The sequence below is a fragment of the Carettochelys insculpta genome, chromosome 32, assembly GCF_033958435.1.
Source record: "Carettochelys insculpta isolate YL-2023 chromosome 32, ASM3395843v1, whole genome shotgun sequence".
Classification (NCBI taxonomy): Eukaryota; Metazoa; Chordata; order Testudines; family Carettochelyidae; genus Carettochelys; species Carettochelys insculpta.
This window is the reverse complement of record NC_134168.1, coordinates 5,492,182-5,510,614: the sequence shown is the minus strand read 5'-3', so window position 1 is coordinate 5,510,614 and position 18,433 is coordinate 5,492,182. Positions and strand designations below refer to the sequence as shown.

The 18,433-nt window shown below is 60.5% G+C and overlaps 2 protein-coding genes across 8 annotated transcripts in view; both read right to left on the bottom strand.

Moving 5' to 3' along the window:
• Nucleotides 1-3,823: 3,823 nt before the first annotated feature.
• LOC142004740 (uncharacterized) lies at nt 3,824-9,867 on the bottom strand. 2 transcript variants are annotated; one of them, XM_074982416.1, is made up of 2 exons: nt 9,818-9,867; nt 3,824-7,022 (listed from the first exon to the last, which is right to left on the bottom strand). In XM_074982416.1, exons 1-2 carry the CDS (start codon nt 9,860-9,862, stop codon nt 5,982-5,984), a joined length of 1,086 nt encoding a protein of 361 aa, XP_074838517.1. In that variant the 5' UTR covers nt 9,863-9,867; the 3' UTR covers nt 3,824-5,981. The 2 variants fall into 2 exon arrangements, with proteins under 2 accessions (XP_074838517.1, XP_074838518.1); XM_074982417.1 differs by lacking the exon at nt 9,818-9,867 and adding an exon at nt 9,065-9,700.
• The window catches only part of LOC142004736 (ubiquitin carboxyl-terminal hydrolase CYLD-like), a 64,567-nt gene continuing 55,999 nt past the window's right edge, over nt 9,866-18,433 (bottom strand). For 2 of the 6 annotated variants that reach the window (XM_074982405.1, XM_074982407.1), the window contains exons 6-18: nt 18,032-18,361; nt 17,821-17,926; nt 16,707-17,017; nt 16,405-16,573; nt 16,172-16,313; nt 15,376-15,498; nt 14,310-14,401; nt 13,027-13,090; nt 12,819-12,960; nt 12,619-12,727; nt 12,039-12,157; nt 11,742-11,958; nt 9,866-11,240 (exon numbers count right to left, since the gene is read on the bottom strand). In XM_074982405.1, coding sequence (XP_074838506.1) covers nt 11,056-11,240; nt 11,742-11,958; nt 12,039-12,157; nt 12,619-12,727; nt 12,819-12,960; nt 13,027-13,090; nt 14,310-14,401; nt 15,376-15,498; nt 16,172-16,313; nt 16,405-16,573; nt 16,707-17,017; nt 17,821-17,926; nt 18,032-18,361 — 2,109 coding nt within the window. In that variant the 3' untranslated portion in view covers nt 9,866-11,055. The remainder of the gene's footprint in view (nt 11,241-11,741; nt 11,959-12,038; nt 12,158-12,618; nt 12,728-12,818; nt 12,961-13,026; nt 13,091-14,309; nt 14,402-15,375; nt 15,499-16,171; nt 16,314-16,404; nt 16,574-16,706; nt 17,018-17,820; nt 17,927-18,031; nt 18,362-18,433) is intronic. The other 4 variants (XM_074982408.1, XM_074982409.1, XM_074982410.1 and 1 more) reach the window with 4 other exon arrangements.

Sequence of the window (18,433 nt, the reverse complement as noted above, 5' to 3'; positions counted from 1 at the left end):
GTTGCGCCGCGGGATCGTCCAATGATTGGCTGGAAGGTCGGATCGCTCCCCCCCGCCTCCCCAGGGCTGACTCTGGCCCCGGACCCCCCCGTGTGCCCGGCGCTGCACATCCCTTCTCCCCCGGCGCGGCCCACCGTGGGGGGAAACTGAGGCAGAGAGGGGCGAGGGACTTACCCCGGCTCTCCGAGCGGGGGGTTCCAGGCCCCGAGGGCCGCTCGCTTCCTGGGGGCGGGGCCGTTCCTAAAGCCAGTCCTGCCCCCTCCGCCCTCGCTTAACCTTCGGGGGCCGCCCCACAGAGGGAGTGGCTGAGATGCAGCCAGCTCGGGGGTGCGGGGGGGTAGCTGAGAGAACAACCCACTAGACCCCCGCTCCCCTCCCGGAGCCAGGAGAGAACCGAGGAGTCCTGGCTGCCAGCCCCTGCTCTAACCACTAGCCCCCACTTCCCCCTCAGAGCCAGGAGAGAACCCAGGAGTCCTGGCTCCCAGCCCCTGCTCTAACCACCAGCCCCCACTGCCCTCCCAGAGCCAGGAAGAACCCAGGAGTCCTGGCTCCCAGCCCTGCTCTAACCACCAGCCCCCACTGCCCTCCCAGAGCCAGGAAGAACCCAGGAGTCCTGGCTCCCAGCCCCTGCTCTAACCACCAGCCCCCACTTCCCCCTCAGAGCCAGGAGAGAACCCAGGAGTCCTGGCTCCCAGCCCCTGCTCTAACCACCAGCCCCCACTTCCCCCTCAGAGCCAGGAGAGAACCCAGGAGTCCTGGCTGCCAGCCCCTGCTCTAACCACTAGCCCCCACTTCCCCCTCAGAGCCAGGAGAGAACCCAGGAGTCCTGGCTCCCAGCCCCTGCTCTAACCACCAGCCCCCACTGCCCTCCCAGAGCCAGGAAGAACCCAGGAGTCCTGGCTCCCAGCCCCTGCTCTAACCACCAGCCCCCACTGCCCTCCCAGAGCCAGGAAGAACCCAGGAGTCCTGGCTCCCAGCCCTGCTCTAACCACCAGCCCCCACTGCCCTCCCAGAGCCAGGAAGAACCCAGGAGTCCTGGCTCCCAGCCCCTGCTCTAACCACCAGCCCCCACTTCCCCCTCAGAGCCAGGAGAGAACCCAGGAGTCCTGGCTCCCAGCCCCTGCTCTAACCACCAGCCCCCACTTCCCCCTCAGAGCCAGGAGAGAACCCAGGAGTCCTGGCTGCCAGCCCCTGCTCTAACCACTAGCCCCCACTTCCCCCTCAGAGCCAGGAGAGAACCCAGGAGTCCTGGCTCCCAGCCCCTGCTCTAACCACCAGCCCCCACTGCCCTCCCAGAGCCAGGAAGAACCCAGGAGTCCTGGCTCCCAGCCCCTGCTCTAACCACCAGCCCCCACTGCCCTCCCAGAGCCAGGAAGAACCCAGGAGTCCTGGCTGCCAGCCCCTGCTCTAACCACTAGCCCCCACTTCCCCCTCAGAGCCAGGAGAGAACCCAGGAGTCCTGGCTCCCAGCCCCTGCTCTAACCACCAGCCCCCACTGCCCTCCCAGAGCCAGGAAGAACCCAGGAGTCCTGGCTCCCAGCCCCTGCTCTAACCACCAGCCCCCACTGCCCTCCCAGAGCTGGGGAGAACCCAGGCGTCCAGATGCTAAGCCCACACCTCTTCCTCTTACACCTCACTGCCATTCCTAGCTCTTTCCCTCTCTGTTCTTCCCCTTCAACAAAAACCCACCCAAACCCCATCACGAGGGAAATCCCCCAGCAGAAGCAATACCAGACTCTGTAACCGGGTAAATTTCCTTTCTGTTGCTTTTAAGTCACCGCTGTTAAATTTCTCCAGCTGAATTCAGAGGCCGGCGGCCCAGAGGCAGGCTGCAGGGAGCGGGGAAACAGTCCACAGAGCTGCTCAGATTCCTGGATTTATGGGACCACGGACTCAGGCCTAGTTACCCAATACCGAATCCAGCTGTCCAATGCCCAGCCAGATATCTGCATCTGTTTCCCAGATGCAAATGGGTTCTAGCCGGTTAGAAGTCAGCTTTGAATATGCTGGCAGATGAAAATTAGCTCTTCTTGGTCCTCAACGAGCAGAAAAGCTAGTTCCCACCTCTGGTCACCCCAAAATAGGTTTGTTTTGCAGCCCAGCTGAAAACTAGCAATGCCAGGAAAACACCCATAAGCCATATGGCGCCTCAGCTGAGCTAACATTGAAGGACCGCCCTTGAAGATTAGGAAAAATATCCCTCTGGATAACGTGTTTTTACTCCTCCCTTGTCTTTCAGATCTGCATCAAGTTATCAGAGCCCTGCACCCAGACCTAATCTGCACCCCCCAAAATGATCCCTGGATAGCTGCATTCACATCCGGAGAGGAGGAGGGATGGCCAGGGGTATGAAGCAGACACCAGAGCATTTTCAGAGCTCTCTGGATGCCCTTGTGAACGTGCCCTGCATACGGCGGTGAAAGCAACACCCGAAAACTTTTGAGGAGCTCTAACGGATTGTATCAGTGGGGTAGCCGTGTTCGTCTGCATCCACAAAACAACAAGAAGTCCTGCGGCACCTTATAGAGTAACACATTTTCGGAGCATAAGCTTTCCTGGGCAGAAACCCACTCATGGAGTGTGTTGGCTTTCAGAAGGCACCCTTATAAAACCCTATGGCTGGAAGGGACCTCAGGAGGTCATTGGGTCCAGCCCCCTGCCCAAAGTTGCGCCTGTGTAATCACACGCTTGGTTGGGCTGGAGAAGGACAAAGATCTGAAATCAATGAAGAGTCGGTCAACAAATGGAGCTTGAAAGCAGAACGACGTCAACTGATAGCTGGCGTGGAGATAGAGGAATAGGGTCATCGACATGAATAACTCAAGCTACATCTACACAAACTCCAGAAGATCGGCCGCTTAGGTTCGCTCTTCCAGGATGCCGTTTTGTGCTTGCATGAAACGGTGCGTTCCAGGGTCAACGTTGACCCCAGAACTCCTTGTGAGCTGTGAGGATGATGGGAGGGCGATGGGAGAACCGCTCCCATCAACCTTCTGCTGTGAAGACCAGGCACGGAAGTTGACAGCTATGCAGTTGGGTACACAATTGACATACCAAAAATCGTGCAGAAGCCATCGACTTTCCAGGTAAGTGTAGATGTAGCTGGTGAAACCCTCCAAGGAAAGAACAGAAGATATTCCTTGGCCACCTGCACCATCTACTGGACATCCATAGAAGCAGCTAAAGACACTTAAGTAGGTCTTACCCACAAAAGCTCTTTTCCTCATAACTGAAATTGTTAGTCTTTTTGGTGCTCCAGGACTGCTTGGGTTTTTGGTGAAGCTACAGGCGAATGTGGCTGGTTCCCCCCTGAGGCTGGGAGCAGGGTCGAGTTGATACCTTTCTGGGAATCAGCATATGTTGACGAGAGAGACGAGCTTTTGAGTTTGAGCTTCAGAAGTTTGTCTTGCACTGAAAAAAAGTTGGTCCGATAACAGGTGTCACCTGACCCGCCTCTTCTTTCTCATGAGCTCGGATCCCACATGACCAATTCTGCTCATTCCCTTGGAAGCTCCTGACTTTGGCCATTTTTGAAAGACAGGACTGGGCTAGATGGACCTTTGGTTTGACCTTCTTAAAGTCTTACTAAAAGACTTACCCAGCTTGGGTCCTTCAGGGCAGGTGGGATGCAGGAATAAGGGCACAGCCTTGGGAATGTGGGGGGTCTCAAGGCAGGAGGTTGGGGACATGGGGGTGCAGGAGTCAGGCGTGGGGAAATGAGGGGCTCGGGGCCGGGGTTTTAGGGTGCAGGAGGTAGAGTTTGCAGGTGTGGAGTTGGACTCAGGAGAGGCAGTAGGGCCAGGAGTCAGGGCAGGGGGTGGAAGGTGTGAGGGGGCTCAGAGGAGGATGTGGGGGTGCAGAAGTCAGGGAAGGGGACATGGAAGTGGGGGGGCGGGTTCAGGGCAGGGAGTGGGGCTGCCCATCAGCTCCTCCCTAGAGCTGGGGCGCTTGCTGCCCCCATGTGGTCATTCACGAGTACAATTGTCCCTGCTCTCACACCTCTCCCTTTCTGTCTGGGGAGAAACAATCCCATTCCAGGCACATCCCATTGTCCTGGCACAGCCCAACCCCAACCGGCTTCCAATCAGAAGACGAGGAAGATGCATACGCAATTGGGTGATCCCTTCTCTTACCATTCAGGAGGCGTTCTTGAACCAATTGGCTCGCACACAGACAGACACAAAATCTATAAAATACACAGGAGATCTACGCAGACAACCAAAGGCTGACGGTCATGTTACAAGTGTCCAGTAGAAATCAGAAGCCATTGGCCCTTAAATCAAGATGAAAAAAAAAATACCCTCTGGGCCCCAGAAGTAGCACATCTTCCATTGGTCCTACGCACCCTTCCTCCAAGGCAGCTGAAAAAGTTCCGCCAACGTTTGGACCAGCCCCATGGCAAGACGCCCTGCACTGCAGGATTCCCACGGCTGAGAAGGTGCAATAAAATTTCGCTTTGGATATTGGGTTCCTCCAAGAGCAACGCTTCCAAGCCAGAGGGGACCGGGGGGATCACCTGCCCTGAACGCAGTCCAGAAACTGACCTCCAGAACAACCGCTTCTGAACCAGACCAGAGCTATGACAAGTTCCTCGAAGTTCCCTAAGAGACCACTCACTCCTGGGAGAGTGATAAAAGTAACAGTAACATGTTTGAACCATGAAACCTTCATGTAATCCTCCACAGGCCATCTGCCCCACCAAAGTTGGACTAATCCATGAACTCCATGATACTGCAAGGCCCTGTGATGGTATCAAACACCCATGTGGCTGGTGAGGTCTCTATAGTTTGTGAGTCTTGAAGACCTGGATGTTTTAGCGACCTGAGAGACCCATGACTGCAGCCTTGAAGACCCAGATGTTTTAGGGATCTCTGAGACCCATGACCGCAGCCTTGAAGACCCGGATGTTTTAGGGAATTGATAGCTGATGGTTAGAGGTAAATGCTGAGAAGAAATCTTATCCACCAGTCTATCACGGCTGGGCACGACGCTCGTCTGGCTTAGGTGAGGGCATACGTGTTTTGGGTTAACTGTGATTTCTAAATCTAGTGATTGCTCATGACCTATGCAGTCTGTGGTTAATTATTAGCTGCATTGATTGGTTAAGAACGTGCAAGCTCCTGAGCTGAGAAATAGCAGAAGTTAGCTTCGGAAACAAATAAGCTGCCTGGACTCACAAAACAGGGGTTATCCTCATTCATTTCCAGGCGGCTGTGGACCAGAAAGTTCCTCCAACCAGCATGTGTATTTTGCTGGGTGGAAAATCGAAGAAGTGCCTCAGCAAATCATAAAACTGAGCCCCAAGTCGGCCTCCAATCTTCGCTACGCCCTGCACAGTACAGAAATGCTACCAGCCGCCTTGTCCAGGAGGAGGAACTGAGTCACGCTTTGCGGAAGAGTTAATTATTTTCATAGCTTTAGCAGCCAAACACCATTTTTAGCAGTGACTTGTTGCATCGGGAAGGCTTCCATGGAGCCAAGGTGCCTGAATCATAGAACAATAGAGCTGGAAGAGACCTAAAAAAGCCAGCGAGTCCATCCCGCTGCCCTAGGCAGGAGCCAGCCCATCAGATCAGCCCAGCCAGGGCTTTGTCAAGGCGAGACTTAAACACCTCCAGGGATGGGGATCATGGGAGATGGTTGAGTTTCAGCCAGCAATTAAATGCAGGGCTGCTGAATTCTATGGCATTGGCCTTATTAATGCACCAGCCTTTGCGTTACTAGCTAACACCACTGGTCTGCCCAGCCACCCCCCTGAACTCCAAATATTAACACAACATCAAGTCAAAGAAACTCAAGCTGCTCCCTGCTCTTGACTGTTGGCAGGGGGAATCGAACCTTGGGAACACAGTGAATGAGTTAATGGACCCACCTTGGGTAGCTGAGCCTCGCTCTTGGGCCAGCAACCGTAAAGGATGAGGTCCCACGTGAATGCAGCAGAATGGGCTAGCCAACACTGGTTGGTCCACCTCAAAGTAGCCTTAGAACTGGGGCAGGGGGTTGGTGGTGGGCGGGGTGGGGTCTTTGGTGAACTTGATGTCCCGGAAGAATAATATGGGCTCCTGGCCTAGCCCGAGACGGTACTGCCACACGTAGAGACTTTGTTTGGGCTCCAGGGTAGCCTGGAAGGTCTCCTCTTCCTCGCGGGCTTCAGTCCACTCCTCTTTCTCCGTCTTGACGTTGCTCCCGCCGTACTTGCCCGCAAGGGAGAACTGGGCCTTGACAACAGCAGCCATCAGCTGCCCAGTCTCGAGAGAGGTGGAGGCGCCCACCTCCCAGTTGCGCCCAATGCTGGCCACCTTCTCCTTAGCAAAGCCGACCTTCCTGGACACGGAGTGGGTCCAGGTGATGGGGGTGTCTGAGTCATTCGAGAGGGTCTTAATGCACTCCCAGCCACCAAAGGAGGGTCCCCTGGTCAGGGCCAGTCCCCCAGGAAGGAAATTCACCAGGTCGGGGTGGATGGAGTAGATCGCACCTAAGCTGGCTTTGATCAAGCTCTTGTAGAGGTACACCTGAGCTCCCCATCTTTGGTCCACCATGACCGATGCCCAGCAGCTCCCAATGCCAAAGTAGTAGAGCCCCAGACAGCACTGGGGATGGAGGGGTTTGTCCTCCCCATGGGAGTCTGTGCTTAAATCACCCACAGCCCGCACGACCCCCCGGCCAAGGAAGAGGATGAAGAAGAAGTTGGCGCATTTCACATAGTGATCACCGCCACAGCAGTTGGGATGCAGCTGGTAGACCTTGGCTCCTTCATCCATGCTCAGGTCCTGCACCACCCGATAGGAGTCGCCCTTGAGGATGTAGATGTTGGGGTCTTTCGTGGAGCCCAGGTAATGGTCCCCACCCTGGCACGAAGGGTGCAGGCCCCGGATCTCAATGCCACGTCCGGTTTCCAGCCGCTCCGTCCGCAAGTAGCAGCCCAGGTCGGAGCGGACCACCAAGTCCCCCTGTCTGTTCCGGAAGATGCTGGTGCCATGGGCATCTTTCTGTGGGACGATCCTGGCCATGGAGATCCAGGCCTTGAGGGAGAGGATGGGAGAAAAGAATTAATGCCAGGTACGGCCCTGACCAGCTGGTCCCGATCTGAGACGGTTTAACGCTCGCGAGTTGCAACTTTCCTGTTCTCTTGCCGCACGTTGAGGAGCGTTTACAACCAGAAACTCACGGGTGTGGTGAGCGCCGGGAAACATCCGGTGGCCACATAGAGATAGAGACCCAGAAGCCCTCTGGAGAGCAGAGAAATGGCCGCTGCTCCATTCTGCTTAGCTAGTGTCACCCTCCCTGGGCCAGGAAGTGGGGGAGGCAAAGCAACAGATGTTACAAGACAGGCGGGGAGGAGGGACAAGATTGCGTAAACCCCGTATCCTGGTCTTAAGAGACTGGGGTGGGTGGGGAAAGCTGAGTTTGTAAGGCCTAGCAAGAGGGGGGACAGGAGGGGAGGCGGTTGTACCCGGGCCTCAAGTTCAGGGGACCCCTAAAGGAACTGTAACTGGGGCAAAATGGAGGAGCGATCCCAGTGGACATAATGTGCCAGGGCCCCTAATTTCTCTGCAGGGGCAGGCAGTTTTGGCTAGTGGGTATAGCTGTAGGCTGGGTGTTATGTCCCTGAAGCCAGGGAAGTTGGGTTCACCTCTGTTCTGGCCCGTGTAACCTGGAGAGGGCCTTTCTCCCCTCGTGGGTATGTACTGCACGGGGAGGGGGTGAGGTCTGGTCTTGCCTGGGAGGTCCTGCATCAGACTTAATTTTATTCCTTTCTCCAGGCTGTGGAAATGAGGCCAACAGGGCCTCCCTCACGGACCCTGATCCATCTCTTCCTCCCACGTGGTTGGACAACGGAACTCATAAATGCTCCCAATCTGGGGTCCAGAAAGCCCATGGAGATACCCTCAGACCTGCGCCCCTGTCTCTTCCTTCCCAGTCCCCTTGGGTGCTGGTCTCTCCACCAGAGACATCATGAAACTAGTGGTCTAATGTGATGTGTGTGGAGAAACGGAGGGTCCGGGCAGCCTACCCGAAGCCCAAGGGACCCAAGACGTCTTCCAAGCCAGTAGTACAGGTTGAACCTCTCTAATTTGTAGCTCCCTTAGCCAACAACCTCCATAATCCAGCATGCTCTTAGTTAGCCAGACCCACTTATCCTGGGTGTGGCCGAGTTTCCTGAGGTCCCATAAAGTGTGTCTCCAGCCACCACACCTGGCTCTCAGTATCTTGAGAAGTTATTCAGCTGTAATTCAGCCCTAAATGTCTTCTCAGAGCCCAGTAAGCCGTGGTGGTGTTAGTAATTTGCGAGACACTATTGACCTCCCATGGTCCAGCAAATTCTCTTGAATGGCACCAGTCAGGTCCCAAGGGTGCTGGATTGGAGAGGTTCAACCTGTAGTCATGTTTGAATCATGAGGCCTGTATGTAATCCTCCACAGGCCATCTGCCCCACCAAGGTTGGACTAATCCATGACCACCATGGTACCGCAAGGCCCTGTGATGGTGTCAAATGCCCATGTGGCTGGTGAGGTCTCTATAGCTTGTGGTGGGTCTTGAAGACCTGGATGTTCTAGCGATCTCTGAGACCCATGACCGTTGTCTTGAAGACCCGGATGTTTTAGGGATTTCTGAGACCCGTGACCGTCATCTTGAAGACCTGCATGTTTCAGGGATCTCTGAGACCCGTGACTGTTGTCTTGAAGACATGGATGTTTCAGTGATCTCTGAGACCCATGTCCAACCTCAGGCCCTGACCGTAACTTGTTGCACTGGTACATTTCCCAGTGTTAGTTGGTCATTGTGCCTGATTGGCTTGGTGGGTGCCTTGCTATTTGACCAGCTCTGTCCTGCTTCCCCCATTCTCCCCTCTCGGGAGACCCCAGCCGGTGCATTGTGGGTCCCTTCCGCTTTCCTTCTCCCTGCTGGGGTTGGGGACCTCAGCACATCCTTCAATTCGGTCTCTGTCCACCGCCATGTTCCCTCTAATCTTTTCCAGCCTGGTGCCGATTTTTTTCCCTCCGTGGGCAGAATAATTTTATATGCGCACCAAGTCACACGCACCACCTACAGAAACACTAACCCAGCGGTGGGCAGTAATCAGCTGGGCGTTACTGGAGAGCAGCAGTGCAGGAAGTACCGCCTCGGAGGGCCGGGCTGAGTGACAGCTTCCTCCCGGCCTCGGATTGGCCCCGGCGCCCTATTCAAACTCAGGAGGCGGTCCAGAAAGAGGCTGTGCGAGAGACAGAACCATTTCTCTGCTCCCTCTCCCACCCCTAAGGACAGCTGAGATCTCAACACCTGGCTTTCACGAGGGCTTTGCCCACTGGGGTTGGTAGTTGGGTTCACCCACCAGATTTGCCCCAGGTTCCAAATCCCCCACCTCAGTGCTCCCAGATCCTAACCTAAGGGCTGGGTTCTGGCCCCAGCCCTGACTGCACAAGCCCCAGGCATGGCAGTGGGGCAGAAGTAGGTCCCAGCCAATGGATCCTCAAGCAGCCCAGCTCGTCCCATCAGGCCCATAAGCAGGAATTTCTTGGGGCATTCATCCCGATTCCTTCCCTGCTGCTAGTGGCCAAGGGCATGCTGGGAAATGTAGTCCCTTCCCTGCTCCGGGACCAGTGCTCTAGTCAGGGAGCTGGCCAAGGAACTACAGCTCCCAGGGTGCCTTGGGTTCCCCCATCACGCCCTGCAGGCTTCCCTGGCACAGAGCAATGGGGGGAAGGGAGAGAAACTGGATATGGAGGGGGGGACTTTGTACCCCTCTTGTGAACCCACACGCTGCAGAGGGAAGCCCCTTCCCCACCCCACACACTGAAACCATGAGCACACGAACCAGAACCAGCCAGAGGAACAGCCAAAAATGGATGCCGGGAGCCATCTCAGACCTGTTCCCGCCCCCTCTGATGATTCAGATCAACTTCCCAGAATACACTGCGGCAGGGGGAATCCCTTCCTGACCTCCGGCAGGTGGGGACCCTGAAGCATGACCTCTACGACCAGCTCCAGGGCTCATTCCCCACCGTCCAAGGGCGCTGTGAGCTCCCCTTCAAGCGCCTGGGTTCCTTGGCACCGCAGCTCCTCCTGGGAGCCGTCCTTCTCTCGGTGGGAAATCTCCACCTTCTTTCCAGCCGGGGTTGGTTGGTGGCTGGTTTGCAGCCATCTGTTCGCACGCCAACATTGTCTTCTAGCTTCTGTAGATCTTCACCCTCCCTGCTGTTCAGCCGCCCCCGGACAATGTATTTATAGACGGCTGACAGATTCCCCTCTTGGCCGGCTGTGCTAGACTAAACAAGACCAAGAGAGAGCGGCTCTCTGCTCCCCTCGTTGTCCAAGCAGCTCTTCGGGGGGGGCGGGCCGAGAAATGCAGCTTGGAGGGCAACCAAGCTCTGGTCTTGTCCAGGTGCAGCCACACACCTCCCCCTTCTTGGAAGCCCTCCAAGATGCCTCCAACAGCCGCTAGGTGCCGTAAGCCTGTGCAATGATGCGCTCAGCTGCCGACGGAGAGAGACCAGGGAGGTCCCATCCTCCTGGGCACTGTGAGGCGGGAAGGAACCAGCCCGCACCGGCGGCCTTGCAAAGGATGAGTCTCTACTCTGGTTCGGCCGAGGCCCAAGGCAACGAGATTTTAAAGGCCACTCTGCTTTCAAGAGGGAGGTTACAATGACGCACCACTGGCCAGGCAGCAGGCAGTGCAGCAGAAGATGTGGGGCCCAGAGACAGCCCCTAAGACGCATGCGGTCCAGAGTCCTTGGGGCACCCCCTTGCGTGGTGTAGACGAGCTCTTGCTCCAGAAGTTGGACCACCCAAATGGAGATGGACAAATCGGACATCGTCCTTTCCGGCTCTAGGGGGGTGCCAGCTCCCATCTGGCCCGAGGAAGGGGACTGGCTAATTCAGGGGGGTGGGTAAAGGGCTATGGGGCGTTCCCCCTCGAGGGAGCACCAGCTGCCATCCTACCCCTTTAAGGGGCATAAGGATACAAGAGTGAGGCATAAGTCCAAAGAGTTCCCAGGCCCATCCCAATCCTGTCACCCTCTCCCCATTCGCTGTGTCCCTCCGCTTGCGTGGGGACTATTTGTAGAGCCCAAGGGTGGGGCTGTGATAGAGGCACATGTAGGCATCGCAGAGCAGGCGTCGGGCGCAGGGCAGCAAAGATTTAGGGTCCAGCGTCTGGAGTTGCTCGGGGCTCATCTCGAGGTAGTCGGCCACCTCCGGGCAAGGCGTGACTTGGGGAATGTTGAAGCCGTTCTCACCTCCTGGAAAAGGAGGATGGGGGTTAAAAGGAGAGAGGGGAAACAGAGAAGAGACATTGAGGTTGGAGACGAGGAAGAACTTCCTAACTCATCTGGGTGGTTAGACACGGGAACAAACTGTCGAGGGAGGTGGTGGGATCTTCATCCCTGGAGACGCCTAGGAGCAGGTTGGATGGACCTCTCTCGGGGGTGGTCTAGATGGAGACTCCCCAACCTTCTGAAGGAAGGAGCGGAGGGAGAGGCGGGACGGCCCGAGGAAGGAGAAGGTGGAGAAACGAACGAGGCGGGGGCTGGGAGCAAGGAAGGGAGAGGTGGGTATGGAAAACGGGACCGGAAAACGAGGAGGAGAACGGGGGGATGGAGAGAGAGATGGAGCGGCCAAAGCGAGAGAGGAGGGGAAGGAACAAGTGATAGAAAGAAAGAAAGTCCGGGAGTGCCCAACTGGGGGCCCCTGGCTGTACCCCCCCAGCAGTGCCCCCCACTTAAAGGGCCGGCGCAGCTCACCCAGGCGGTCGGCCATGCTGTCGAAGAAAAGCCACTGGTCGCGGCGGGGGCCATGGCGGGCGAAGGCCACGTAGTGGCTGGTCTCGATGCAGAGGGCGGCGAAGAGGTGCATGGTCTGGCGGGGCGGGGGGCCGGCCGGGGGCGGCTGGAGGGCCAGCTCGGGGGGCAGGCGCAGGGCGCGGGGCTGGTGGCAACGCCGGGCCCGGTGGCGGTGAACCTGGGGAGGGAAGGGGGGCTCAGGGGGGGGCAGCGGGTCCCAGCCCGGCCCCCACCCCCGCCGGCGGCCGTGGGCGGTACCTGGCGGCAGCAGATGTCGCAGTACTGGCGGAGGGAGCCCCCCACGATGCCGGGGTCCCCATAGCACCGGGGGCATTCGTACAGAGCCAGCGCCTGGCAGAGGCAGCATTCCCGGGGGGCTGGCGACACACGGGGGGGAGGTCAGGGGGCGGTGGGGGGGCCAGGCCCTCCCCGCCCCTCGCCCCCCAGCGCCCTGCTTCTGACCCAGCCCCGCCCCCGCCGCTGCACCCCTCCCCTGCCGCCTTCTGACCCTGCCGCCTTCTGACCCTGCCCCCTTCCCCTCCCCCTCCTCCCCACCCCCTCTCCCAGCCCCCTTTCACTGGGGCCCCTCCCCCGCCTCCCCAGGCCCCTCTCCGCCCCCCAACCTTCGGCCGCACGCCCCTCCCCCGCTTCCCTTTCACTGGGGCCCCACCTCCCCGGGCCCGCCCCCAGCCCCACCTGACCCCGCCCTCTCCCCCACCTTCAGCCCCGCCCTTCCCCTGACTCCCCCCACCCCCAACTTTCCTGCTCCCCTCCCCCACGCCCCTTGTCCCAGCCCCTCCACCCACTTCTCTGCCCCCCAGCCCCTCCCCCCACGCACTGTCCTCCAGTAGGTCGGTGAGGTCCAGGTCCAGGCTGGGCAGGATGGTGGGGAAGGCCTTGTAGTCCTTCCCGTTGCGGGGCATCTGCAGGATGAGGCAGGAGGGGGCCTGGGGGGGGGCCCGGGAGGGGGGTCAGCGCGGGGGAGGGGCACCCCTGGGGCGCCAGCCCCTCCCCCCCCAGCTCCCCACCCCCTCTCACCTCGGTGAACTTGAGGTCGCCGGCGGCCAGCGACCCCTCCAGCAGCTGCTGCACCGTGGGGACCCCCCGGCCGGCCCCCCCGGCGCCCCCCTCCGTGAAGATCTGGTAGAAGATGCAGCCCTGGGGGTCCTGGTCCACGGACCTGCGGGGGGAGGGGCGGTTAGCGGGGGGAGGGGCCAGCAGGGCGGGCGGATGGGGGGGGTCTTACCGGATTTTAAAGAGGGGCTCCACCTTCAGCACCCGGAAGAGCAGGGTCAGAAACTCCTCGGGGTCTGGGGGGGACAGGGTGCGGGGGTGAGCGGGGACCCCAGCTCCGCTCAGTGACTCCCCCACCCTGTCCCCCGGCACACCCGGGCCTCCTGGCACCCCGACCTCGCCACCCCGAGCCCTGCTGCTCCCCTGCCTGGCACCCCCCGCATCCCCCTGCCTGGCACCCCCGTACCCCACATCCCCTTCCGCTCTCCTGCACCCCCTGCCTGGCACCCCTGTACCCCACATCCCCTTCCGCTCTCCTGCACCCCCTGCCTGGCACCCCTGTACCCCGCATCCCCCTGCACCCTGCATCCCCTTCCACTCTCCTGCACCCCCTGCCTGGCACCCCCGTACCCCACATCCCCTTCCGCTCTCCTGCACCCCCTGCCTGGCACCCCCGTACCCCACATCCCCTTCCGCTCTCCTGCACCCCCTGCCTGGCACCCCTGTACCCCGCATCCCCCTGCACCCTGCATCCCCTTCCACTCTCCTGCACCCCCTGCCTGGCACCCCTGTACCCCGCATCCCCTTCCGCTCTCCTGCACCCCCTGCCTGGCACCCTGTACCCCGCATCCCCTTCCGCTCTCCTGCACCCCCTGCCTGGCACCCTGTACCCCACATCCCCTTCCGCTCTCCTGCACCCCCTGCCTGGCACCCTGTACCCCACATCCCCTTCCGCTCTCCTGCACCCCCTGCCTGGCACCCCTGTACCCCGCATCCCCTTCCGCTCTCCTGCACCCCCTGCCTGGCACCCTGTACCCCGCATCCCCCTGCACCCTGCATCCCCTTCCGCTCTCCTGCACCCCCTGCCTGGCACCCTGTACCCCGCATCCCCCTGCACCCTGCATCCCCTTCCACTCTCCTGCACCCCCTGCCTGGCACCCCTGTACCCCGCATCCCCTTCCGCTCTCCTGCACCCCCTGCCTGGCACCCCTGTACCCCACATCCCCTTCCACTCTCCTGCACCCCCTGCCTGGCACCCCTGTACCCCACATCCCCTTCCGCTCTCCTGGGCCCCCTGCCTGGCACCCTGTACCCCACATCCCCTTCCGCTCTCCTGCACCCCCTGCCTGGCACCCCTGTACCCCACATCCCCTTCCACTCTCCTGCACCCCCTGCCTGGCACCCCTGTACCCCACATCCCCTTCCGCTCTCCTGGGCCCCCTGCCTGGCACCCTGTACCCCACATCCCCTTCCGCTCTCCTGCACCCCCACCCCCAGTCCCCCCCCGACCCCCACCTTTCTCCTCGCAGGTGAAGCCTGGCGAGTGCCCAGCCGCCTCCAGGACCCGCCGCAGAGACATCACCTTGGTGGCGCAGACGTAGCCATGTCTGGGGAGAGCAGGACGGGGGTCACCCCACTGGGAACCTGCCCACGGGGCCCCCCACTGCTCACTCCCCCAGAACCCTCTGCCCAGGGACGGAACCCCCCTGCCTACCCCCCGTCAGCCCTCTGCACCCCCCACGCTCGCTCCCCTGGGACCCTCTGCCCTGGGATGGAACCCCCCTGCCTACCCCCCTCAGCCCCCTGGGACCCTCTGCCCAGGGACGGAACTCCCCCTGCCCCATGTCCCCCCCCAGATATGCCCCACCCCAGAGACGTGCTCGCCTTAGCAAGACCCCCTCCCACTCAGACCTCCTCCCCACCCGCACAGCCCCCTCCCCCAGACCCCTCTCTCCAGGGGGACCCCCGCCCTCAACCCACAGACCCCTCCCCTGCAGGCCCCCCTCCCTCACCTGCTCCCCCAGACAGACCCCGCCCCCACCCTCACAAACCCCGCCCTCTCTGCCAGCCCGCTTCCCCTGCCCCCCACTGACCCATCAGTTCGGAGACACCCCCCACCCCCACCAACCCCCCCGCCCCAGAGAGGCCCCCACCCGCTCAGACCTCCTCCCTCCACACACCCCCTCCCCCCTCCCCCACCAACCCCTCCTCCCACCAGGTACCCACAGGAACCCCCCATCCCCGCCTCCACCCTTACTGACCCTTCCCTTCCCCCTCCCCCGCCCCCCACTGACCCATCAGCCTGGAGAGACCCCTCTCCCTAAAGTGACCCCCTCCCTCCCCCATCATCCCCTCCTCCAGATACCCAAAGGACCCCCCTCCCACGCCCCCACCCTCACTCACCCCTCCCTTCCCCCCTCCCCCACCCCCGCTGACCCATCAGTCCCACTGCCACCCCCAATGACCCCCACCCGCCCAGAGAGAACCCCCCACCCACTCAAACCTCCTCCCCCCACACCGACCCCTCCCCCCACCAGATACCCAGAGCACCCCCCCCACCCCCGCCCCCCAGGGCTCGCACTTGCGCAGAGGGTTGACAATCTCTGTCCTCAGCAGGTCCCGGGTCTCCTCGTAGGACGCCGCATCGTTCTTGTCCGCCGGGCGCAGGAGCAGCGAGTCCAGCACCGAGCTGAAGGCGAACATGCTGCGGGGAGCGGGGCCTAGTGGTTAGAGCAGGGCCCGGGAGCCAGGACTCCTGGGTTCTCCCCGGTGCTGGGAGGGCAGTGGGGGCTGGTGGTTAGAGCAGGGGCCCAGGAGCCAGGACTCCTGGGTTCTCCCCGGTGCTGGGAGGGCAGTGGGGGCTGGTGGTTAGAACAGGGGCCCGGAAGCCAGGACTCCTGGGTTCTCCCCAGCTATGGGAGGGCAGTGGGGGCTGGTGGTTAGAGCAGGGGCCGGGAGCCAGGACTCCTGGGTTCTCCCCGGCTATGGGAGGGCAGTGGGGGCTGGTGGTTAGAGCAGGGGCCGGGAGCCAGGACTCCTGGGTTCTCCCTAGCTATGGGAGGGCAGTGGGGGCTGGTGGTTAGAGCAGGGGCCGGGAGCCAGGACTCCTGGGTTCTCCCCGGCTCTGGGAGGGCAGTGGGGGCTGGTGGTTAGAGCAGGGGCCGGGAGCCAGGACTCCTGGGTTCTCCCCGGCTCTGGGAGGGCAGTGGGGGCTGGTGGTTAGAGCAGGGGCTGGGAGCCAGGACTCCTGGGTTCTCCCCGGCTCTGGGAGGGCAGTGGGGGCTGGTGGTTAGAGCAGAGGGGCCAGGAGCCAGGACTCCTGGGTTGTCCCCGGCTCTGGGAGGGGAATGCAGCCTAGTGGTTGGGGGGTCACTCACCAGAAGAGGGTGGCATCGAGGTAGCAGGAGTTGCAGTGCCCCTGGATGCCTTTCTTCCAGCCTGTCAGACGCTGCCCCCCCTCCTCACCCAGCACTGGGGGGGTGTCCTCTGGCACCCGCTCGCTGGCATAGACCCGGAAATCTGGGGGGGGGGGTGAGGGGACAGGCCTGGAGTGGGATCTCTGCCCCTCCCATCCACCCCCAGCTCTGCCCCCGGCTCCCCAGCGTCCTACCCAGCGAGTTGCAGCGCTGCACAGGGTTCTCGGCGGGCTGGGGTGCCCCGAAGCGGGCGTCGGGCCGGCAGTGGCGCAGCCTGACGAAGAGGGCTTTGCCGGGGGGGCACTGGAAGTATCTCACCCCCCGGTAGATCCCATCTGTGCAGCCCGAGGGCAGCGGGTCCTCCTGGGCGGCAGAAACCATGTCAAGGAGGCTGGCGGGGGGGATAGTCCTCTAGGTGGGTCCCATAACCCCCCACTAAGGACAACTTGAGGGGTGGTTCTCATAATCCCTCCTGGGCTGACCCCTGTTGCCTCACCAGCTCCAGCCCTGCGATGGTCTCCCCCACATCCAGGGGCTCGCCAATCCAGCGGATCACCCCATAGATTGGGGGGTCGTGCACTTCCACCATGGAGTTGACCTCCAGCTGGGGCAAAGGCAACTCCTTCTCCTCTGCTTCCTCCTTCCCCTTTTCTGCCCGGTCCCCCGTCAACAGGGAGGAGGGGGAGCCAGGCTGGGACCTCCTTTCTGGCCGGGGAGGATACCGGATGGAGGTGGGCGATGGGGGGTCATCAAGGAGACCTACTGGGGGGTCATTGCTCAAGACCTTGGGGCCTTCATCAGCCTCTTCTGTAGGGAAAGGAACCAAAACAAAATGGTTGACAGTCGGTAGGCGTGGTCTTCTGCATGGCCATCATGACTGGCAGGAATGGACCGTCACTTTGGTAGCCATCTTGGCTGCTGGACACTGACCGGCACTGGAGCGCTCAGTTTGAATAACAGGGATAGATTACCATGAGAGCAGCCATCTTGGCCAAGTCATTGACTGCTACGGGTGTGACCATCTTGGCCAACAGTCGTTGACTGCTACTAGGGTGACCATCTTGGCCAACACTCACTGGCCACTACTGGTGTGACCATCTTGGCCAACGGTCATTGACTGTTACTAGGGTGACCATCTTGGCCAACAGTCACTGGCCACCACTGGTGTGACCATCTTGGCCAACGGTCATTGACTACTACTATGTTGACCAACTTGGCCAACAGTTGTTGATGACTACCAGGTTGACCATCCCGGCAAAAAGTCACTGACGGCTACTAGGGTGACATTCTTGGCAAACATTCACTGGCCAACAGTCATTGACCTCCACTGGGAGTGCCCATCTTGGCCAACAATCACTGACCACTGCAGGGTTGGCCATTTTGGCTGGCAGAAAGTGATCACGGCTGAGACGGAAGGTCAGAAGGTCTGGGAGAGAAATCATTATGTCACGTTACCTGGCTAGGAGAGAGGCCGTGAGGGCAGCCATTTTGTTGGCCAAAAAAGCTAACGTACCTCAGCGAGTGCACCCCATTTTTGCCCTACAGAGCCCCCGTGCAATAAAGCCAACTCCAGAGAACCTCCCGCCCCTGGTGTTTACTGTAGGTCCTACCTTTCTGTACTTTGCAGATGGGCAACAGAATCCCATACTCTGGAGAGGGGAAGTGGCAGAGCGAGTGGCCTTTGAATTTGCCATCCCATGAGCCAACAGGCTGATCCTGGAAAATAAAGAGGTTCAGGAAAGGGGCTTCCAGTTATCACCCTCTCAGCAGGGATCTTGCCATCTGGTCCCCCCCAGAACTTGGGGGTCAGTGCCCTCTCACCAGGAGGATCCCCACAAAGACCCCGGCCATCTCCTTATTGGGCAGAAGGTCACAGAAAACCACAATGCCAGTGGGGGTGCTGTCGTCCATCTTGAAGACAACTCGATCGCCCAGCTCCAGGGCTGGAGAGTTGAGGGGGTCCCCTGTGGCCAGCTGGACCCTGGGGCATGCCCGGCGGCTGCCCCGGGGGGCCATTGGGGTGCTGCCCTCGGCCTCCTCATCCGGCTCAATCCGGCTCACGGGCACGAAGACCCCACAGTTCTCCTGGCACGAGAAGAATTTCTGGCCTCTGAAGGAGCCGTCGGTGAAGCCCTTGCCAGCTGCTGATCCCTGGAGCGGGACAGAATGGGGGGCATGGTGTGGATGACCAATTCGGCCCCCCACCAGGGGGCCAGAGCCCAT